The sequence below is a fragment of the Mytilus californianus genome, unplaced genomic scaffold (assembly GCF_021869535.1).
Source record: "Mytilus californianus isolate M0D057914Y unplaced genomic scaffold, xbMytCali1.0.p SCAF_2, whole genome shotgun sequence".
Lineage (NCBI taxonomy): Eukaryota > Metazoa > Mollusca > Bivalvia > Mytilida > Mytilidae > Mytilus > Mytilus californianus.
In genome coordinates, this window is record NW_026262668.1 from 22210550 (window position 1) to 22218325 (window position 7776).

Consider the following 7776-nt stretch of genomic DNA (forward strand, 5'->3'; position numbering starts at 1 on the left):
AATCCAGTAAACATCGGTCAATTTAAAACAATAATAGAATCCAATTGCATGTGTTTACAAGAATGCACACCTGCCTGGATCTGCCCAATATTGGCCATTCTAAAGAAAACTTAAGTTATTATTGGCTTTGAACTTGCTTTAAGAAACTACGAGTTGTCATAGATTGATATTTTGAGTCTTTTGGATTGATATAAGTTGCTTTTTGTGCCTCGTGCATGCCTATTTGATGAATCCATTCATTTCCAAGTGATTTTTACAGTTAGTTGTAATGTTGTGTTTTATCCCGCTACTAGTATCCTAAGTTAGGGTGAGGGTTTATTGAACTAGTAAACATATTTAACCCCTCCACATTCTTCATGTAGGCTATCCACAATCAGAAGTCTGTTATTCAGTTGATGTCATAGATTGCTGTCTGTCATATTTGTTATACGTTATTGTTTTTGTAAAAATCGGGCCGATGAGTTTCTCGTTTTAGTTGTTTCACATTTTTTTTATGTCGGGTCTTCAGACTATACGGTATATGTTTAGCTCATTGTTGAAGGCTGTACGCCACGGTGACCTATAATAGTTGCTTATGTAAGAGATTAATTATTCCTAGTAAAATATGAAGGGGCGGACACAAATTCATGCTTAAAAAGTCCATGGTGACATAATTTACTAGTTTAATATAAAAATAAGGAGATGAGGTATGTTTGCCAATGAGACAACTATCCACCAAAGTTCAAATGAAGTGGATGTGAGCAATTATAGGCAACCGTACGGCCTTCAACAATGAGATAAACACATACCATATGGTCGGCTATAAAAGGTCCCGACATGTAAAATATGAAACAATTCAATTGAGAAAACAAAAGGACTAATTTATAACAAAACAATTTACGAAAAACAATTATGACAGACATGAACCAACGACAACCACTGAACTACAGGCTCCTCAAGTCCGTTGACAGTAATTAATGTCCTCGGATAATGTCCCAGTCTTTTATTTTGCAAGGATTTTTTTTTTATTGAAAGAAATCATTTACATGTAAGACAATGGAATGTTTAATTGTTATGTTTCAATATATTGTTTTAAACAGTTGTACATTCATATTTCATTATCTAATTAAAATATGGGTGGCTTGTTTAAAAATATAAGACCGGAATTTTACAAAAAAAATATGATATCACAGAATTTTAGCATGTTTATAAAAATATTTGCTTTTTTTTTCTTCTTCTATTTTTCTATTTGAAATTAATATTAAGGAGTGCCTTAAGAATTGAAATTTCAGTTTTTGTTGAATTACATTCCACCCTTTTATCTTACGGTAATCTGTATCGCCTTGCGACAGCCTATGTGCATTTTCATTGTTTTCATTTTGCTGTGAACATATTGAGTAACAAATAATTGTCAAGTCATCTCTTCTAAAATTTTTGCTACTCTTATGTTTCAATTCGTGTGCATTTCTCGATCAAACATAACCAGAGTGAAAATTTATAACTACAAAGATAATAGTATTACACTTGATTTGTTTTCCGGGTTGAATGACAAAAAAAATACATTTTAAACGAAAAATATTTTTCATCAGAATTTAAAATTTACCTGATTACATCCAACTAATACGATTTCATTCATAATGATTATTTCCCATCATCCCTAACTTTAAAGGAATTTCACTGAGAGAGAGACGTTGTATACTTATGACTTTAATTTTACAACATTCAATATCAAACGTAGTATAAGCTTTTGTAGTTTAGGTCTGAATTGGGACAATATTTAAAAAATGTAAAATTTGAATGTTCGTCATTTTATGGACCAAATTGATACATTTGTACGACTTGTCCCTATGTGGTACGAAAATTCTTAGACGACCGATTTTGTCTTCCTGATCATTTTTGCTTTGAAAAGTTTCTGTTATAGCATTCAAGATAATAGGCAAATACGCTCAAATAAAATGGGGAACAAATCGTCAATAAAGGGTAATGACTTCAAAAATGAGTCGACTGACGATTTCGGCCATTTGAATCATTTGTAGATCTTGTCTTGCTGATCATTGTTGCTTGTGAAAGTTTCTGTCTATTTAATATAGTTTTCAATATAATCCACAAAAATGAAAAAAAAAGGTAAAATTCGTCAGTTTATAACTCATATAAAAAATCTTCTGAGACAGTTTTGATGTAAACGTCCAGATGTCCTAAATTCTCTACATACAGCGGTTTTCAAGATAATTGTTACTCTTTTATCCTCTTTTTGTCCAGTAGTTTCGAAGAGGAAGATTTTTGTAAAAGTTAACGGACGACGACGATGACAACGGACGCCAGACGACGATGACAACGGACGCCAGACGACGGACACCAAGCAATGGGAAAAGCTCATATTGGCCCAAGTCCAGGTGATCTAATAAAATTAATTCATTCCGGAGAAATTACTTTATTTATTCACTTTGTCCAACCAAATGAAATTACATAGTATGTATTTTAATTCTTTTAATAGCTTTCCATTTCCCACGTGATATAAGATTTACCGTAAGAGCGACGAATACATGTTTTGCGATATCAATGATTCTTAATTCATAAGATTTCTGTCTTTGATTACTGAATACCATAGTCTTTCAATATCAAGGCGATGACTGCTGGTAAAAAGTGTCAGAAATTTGCATTTTTGAAATGAGGAGGCATAACAGCTTATCCATTGTCCTTCGTCCCCAATCATATATTTCTTGTTATCTAAGAATTGAAATTTGACGCCGTTTTTATAATTTTTGATTTTTGCAGGCAGAACACCAAATAGATAATAATCCTCGACAGGAAAAAAATCTGACGATATAGCAGCCATGTAAAAACTAGGGATCAGAGTTGTTGGTAAAAACACAGCATATCCGCTTAAATAAGGCAAAGGATATATCTGTTTCCCTTTAAGATATGTATCTGGAACATACCATCTACTTGATTTAGATCGAATAATTTTACTGGATTGCATGTACGCTCCCATTATATAGGCGTCGTCTATAATATGACTATAGTATTGTTCAAAAAACAGAAACAAGTTTATAAAAGCATTATCATCAGTTTTTATAACGACGTCAGCATTCAAGCAGTATTCATTCACCCATCTTATTCCCATGAATCCTTTATATGTTGAATTACGAAACGTATCAATAAAATTTCCCTGTATAATATCAGCATACTGTCGATTCTCTTTCACCAGTTTCTTTGTGAGGGTTTCATCATTAACAGTGCCAACTAAATAAACCACTTTGACAACTTTCCCTTTGTAAAACGTCGAATTCAACCAAGTATTCCTGAGTTCTAAACGTCGATTGAAATGTGTTACTTCCGAATGGACAAGAACAATGCATGATACCACATGGTGTTGTTTACAGATGTTTTTATTATTTATCGAATACTTGATATCCCCTGGTTCCAACATCTTCTCAGCGTTGTTGTATTGAATATAGTTTTTGGAGTCTTTCCTTTCAACGATTAGAGTGTTTCCGAAAGTCATGGTGTAGGTAAATATTAAAACACTTATGATAAAGAAAACTGCTACTGCCCTTTTCCTAGCTATTCGCATTGTCCTCATTTTATCCTATAAATGCATGGAACAATATGTTAACAGTGTAAACGTCACTTCCGTTATTTCCACTTTCTATGCAAAGACGATTCAAAAGAAAAAAAGAAGCAAGGTGAGGAACATTTATTTATGACAGAAAGAACATGTTTGTGTGGCCAGATAAGAGACCGAAACAGTTTCAGGTAGACGGGGGTCTTAATTGAAAACAACAGAATTCTTTTAAATTATACTTTGTCAAAATGTAGTCTATATCGTACTTTTTTCAAAAATATCATTACATGTATGGGTCACTGAGCTTTTTTTCAAAGCTTCAAGTTCATAAGATTTCTGTTTTTGATTACTGCATACAATATCAGTCTTTCAATATCAAGGCAATGACTGCTGGTAAAAAGTGTCAGAAATTTTTCCTTTTTTAAATGGGAAGGCATAGCAGCTTATGCGTTGTTCTTCGTTCCCAATCATATATATATATATATAATTATATATTGGTCCCAGATAATTGCATAGAATTTAAAAAAATTGAAATCATTTAATACGGATAAAAACCGATAGAAAATCAAAAATGTGTATTCTTTTGTTTTTGGTGAAGGTCCCATGTCTCTACGACTTCCGGTTTTCGAAATATACTTTTTCAAAAATTGTGTTTAATATTTCAAGGGAAATAACTCTTATAAGGGTTGATAACAAAATAATTGTTTATGTTTATTAACATTGCCATCTGTTCCTGTACATGTTGCCATTTTTTAGATCGATTATATCTGTAACAATTTTTCAGCTATATGCAAATAATATGTCGACATGACAATCCAATGAACAGAATGCTTCCTAAAGAGAAAACAAGTGACACCGGCTTATATTATAAATAGAATATGTTTTCTAATCAGCCATTTGACGAAGAGTGCTATTCTGTTTCTTTACAAAAGTTCATGGTTAAAATTATGAAAGTGAACGCCCTACTCAGTCATGCATGCGACTTGCTAGCATTTCATCGCTTTCATTATTTGTTCTTACGTTGTAAATATATCTATAGTTAATAAATTTCAAGTTCATCTCTCTTTCAATTTTGTTAAAAGGCAATACAAAACATTAGAAAAAGAGAGTTATACGAATATTAAGACAAAAATAATTAAGTGTATTAAACAATAATATGACAGCACATCACCTCCTACCAAAAAAGTTAGGGAAAAAATTAAATTGATTACAATTCTAATAAATATCGAATATTATTTAATTCTATTTTTAGAGAGCAATGCATTGTATTTTCCTACTTTTTAAACAGTCACATTACTTGCTTTGATACGATATATAATATAAATTATGGAGATGTAGTATAATTGCCAATGAGAAAACTATCCACCACAGTTGAAATTACGAAGATAAAAGAAATTATAGGTCACCACAAGGCCTTAACAATGAGAAAAACCCATACCGTATAGTCGGCTATAAAAGGCCCCCACATAAAAAAATGTGAAACTATTCAAACGAGAAAGCTAAAGGCCTTATTTATACGATGTAATATACCAAAAGTAAATATGACAAACATTAACCAACGACAACCACTGAATTACAAACTCCTGACTTGGTATAGGCATATAAATAATGTGGCGGTGTTAAACATGTTTGTTAGCGCCCAACCCTCTCCCTAACCTGGGATACAGCACAACATTAGAACAAACTATAAACATCAGTTGCACATGGCTTAACTCAATGGATCGTTATAAAGCACACAAAAAAAAAAAAACTTAACGAAATTAAAAACAAAAAACAAAAATCACAAAGCACAGACATTAGAGTACTCGCAGTTACCGAAAGCTAGTTCAAAGCAAATAACAAGTAATAAATAAATCATGTTTTCTAGACTTAACAATTACAAATCTATATAACAAATACATTTTCAACCTCCGTCTTCATATAATTGGTCATTTGATATACGACTTTTGTTAATTTTACAAAGTCAAACGTGAATATATTTTCAATTTAACGTTTGAAATTAAAAAAAAAACTATCAGGCTTTACATCAATTAATTTCAAGAAAATTCAAAAGTGTAGACAATAAAAAAAATAGATACTATGCAATTAGAATAATTATGAAATAAATCACAGATAGCTCATTTTCACTATTTGATAATTTTATCGAAGTGAATATGAAGAATAAAAAAAACATTTCAAAATAAAATAAATAAATAAATAAATGAACAAATATTAATAATAAAAAATAAAATAAATAAATGAATAAATATAAATAATAAAAAATAAAATACGTAATTACCTTTTTGAACGAATATTCTCACACGACACCTCCGTCAAAGTCGGTCACAATTAACTGAACAGGTTTTAAAACTACACAACGTAAAGGGGATATTAACTTTTCTTAAATATTTTTCAAGCATGCAGAAACTTTAACAAAACAGTTTACACGACTCACTTGAATAGTAAACGATACTATTACAAAACTACTTACATGAACATACATTCAAATGTTTTTGAAGTACGAAATTGATTACATCTCTTGACCGGAGATATGTTTTTTAACGTATTGGGTTTTCTTTCATTGATTCATATCAACCTAACAAGGAGCTCATGTGTTTAAGTCCATAAAACATCATACAATCAAATAAAAATTAAGCACAGGTCATAATACGGTTTTTCATGATGATTGGTCAAAATATGAATTCACTATTAAATGTCTTTATTCGATACGTTACTATATTTTGTTCATATTTTCAAAGCTTATTTATATTGATTGAGTATAGATAGGTTTCGAATGTCATAATTTGAGTTTGAGTTATTTCCCTAAGCCGCCATTTTGGGGGATACACATTGGAAAAAAAGGGGGAGGGGTATCTGCGGTCACTGGAAAATGGTAATACGAATACGAACTCTCTATTAAACCGATGATCGGCCAATAAAGTGCGTGCTATATATAATGATAATATGAAGTTAACTATAGCGGTAGTTTTCTTATTTTAAAACATTTATAAAAAATAATAGCCACCACAGTGCTGCATATGCTTTCATGTTCACAGTAAGAAGTCAAATACTTAGATATAAGAAGATGTGGTATGAGTGCCAATGAGACAACTCTCCATCCAATAGATATAAGAAGATGTGGTATGAGTGCCAATGAGACAACTCTCCATCCATAGATATAAGAAGATGTGGTATGAGTGCCAATGAGACAACTCTCCATCCAATAGATATAAGAAGATGTGGTATGAGTGCCAATGAGACAACTCTCCATCCATAGATATAAGAAGATGTGGTATGAGTGCCAATGAGACAACTCTCCATCCATAGATATAAGAAGATGTGGTATGAGTGCCAATGAGACAACTCTCCATCCAATAGATATAAGAAGATGTGGTATGAGTGCCAATGAGACAACTCTCAATCCATTAGATATAAGAAGATGTGGTATGAGTGCCAATGAGATAACTCTCCATCCAAGTCAAAATTTATAAAAGTAAACCATTATAGGTATAAATCTGTTTTCTGTATCAAGATTTTCTAATAAATATTAATCTTTATAGGAAAATATAACATAACTTGTCGTTGTTGATCGACTACTGGGCATTCCACACAACAATGCATTCGAGTCGTTTTCTAATGAATTCAAAGAACCTTTTATCTCTACCAATCTTTTTATATCGACCCTGCTCAATAGCTAATTTATCAAACGAAGTTGTCAATAAATATAAAAGAGACGGTCAAGATATGCCATCAACACTAAATAGCCCAACAAAGAAAAAATGGAAGACAGGCCACAAACAAGTAAACGAACACTACGCAAAGACAAAAACAAAACAAACTACTAATGAGTTGCATGGTAACAGGATTTCATCATGATTTTGCCTTACATGCTGTAGATATTGATAAGCTTAATGTTAATGAAATTAAAGATTTTTAATTATAAGGTATATATGCAATATTGGAAAGATAATCTTTTACAGAATGCTAAAGGGAAAAGTAGTTAAATACGAACTTATTTCAAATTCAAGGATATTTCCAAAAGGGTGACTTATCTAACTGTTTTGAAGAATTTCAATACTAAAGAACACCTCACACAATTGATAATTAGTGCTCATGAATTAGCTTTTAAACAGGGTCGATATAAAAAGATGCATAGAGATAAAAGAATTTGACAAATTGTAAATGTTGTTCTTTAAATTCATTAGAATCTAGAGCTTCGTATATTGTACGGACAATTGTCTTTTGGTGTAACC

At 31.5% G+C, this 7776-nt stretch overlaps 1 protein-coding gene across 1 annotated transcript; it reads right to left on the bottom strand.

Annotated features, from left to right (window-relative positions):
- Positions 1–2394: 2394 nt before the first annotated feature.
- Positions 2395–6087, bottom strand: LOC127729491 (beta-1,3-galactosyltransferase 1-like). The gene is made up of 2 exons (XM_052237331.1): positions 5823–6087; positions 2395–3568 (listed from the first exon to the last, which is right to left on the bottom strand). The coding sequence occupies exon 2, from the start codon at positions 3560–3562 to the stop codon at positions 2546–2548; it is 1017 nt and encodes a 338-aa protein (XP_052093291.1). The 5' UTR covers positions 3563–3568; positions 5823–6087; the 3' UTR covers positions 2395–2545.
- Positions 6088–7776: the final 1689 nt, after the last annotated feature.

What these genes read in the sequence shown, in the direction of transcription:
- LOC127729491 (XM_052237331.1), bottom strand. Translation starts at nt 3,562, where the DNA reads ATGAGGACAATGCGAATAGCTAGGAAAAGGGCAGTAGCAGTTTTCTTT.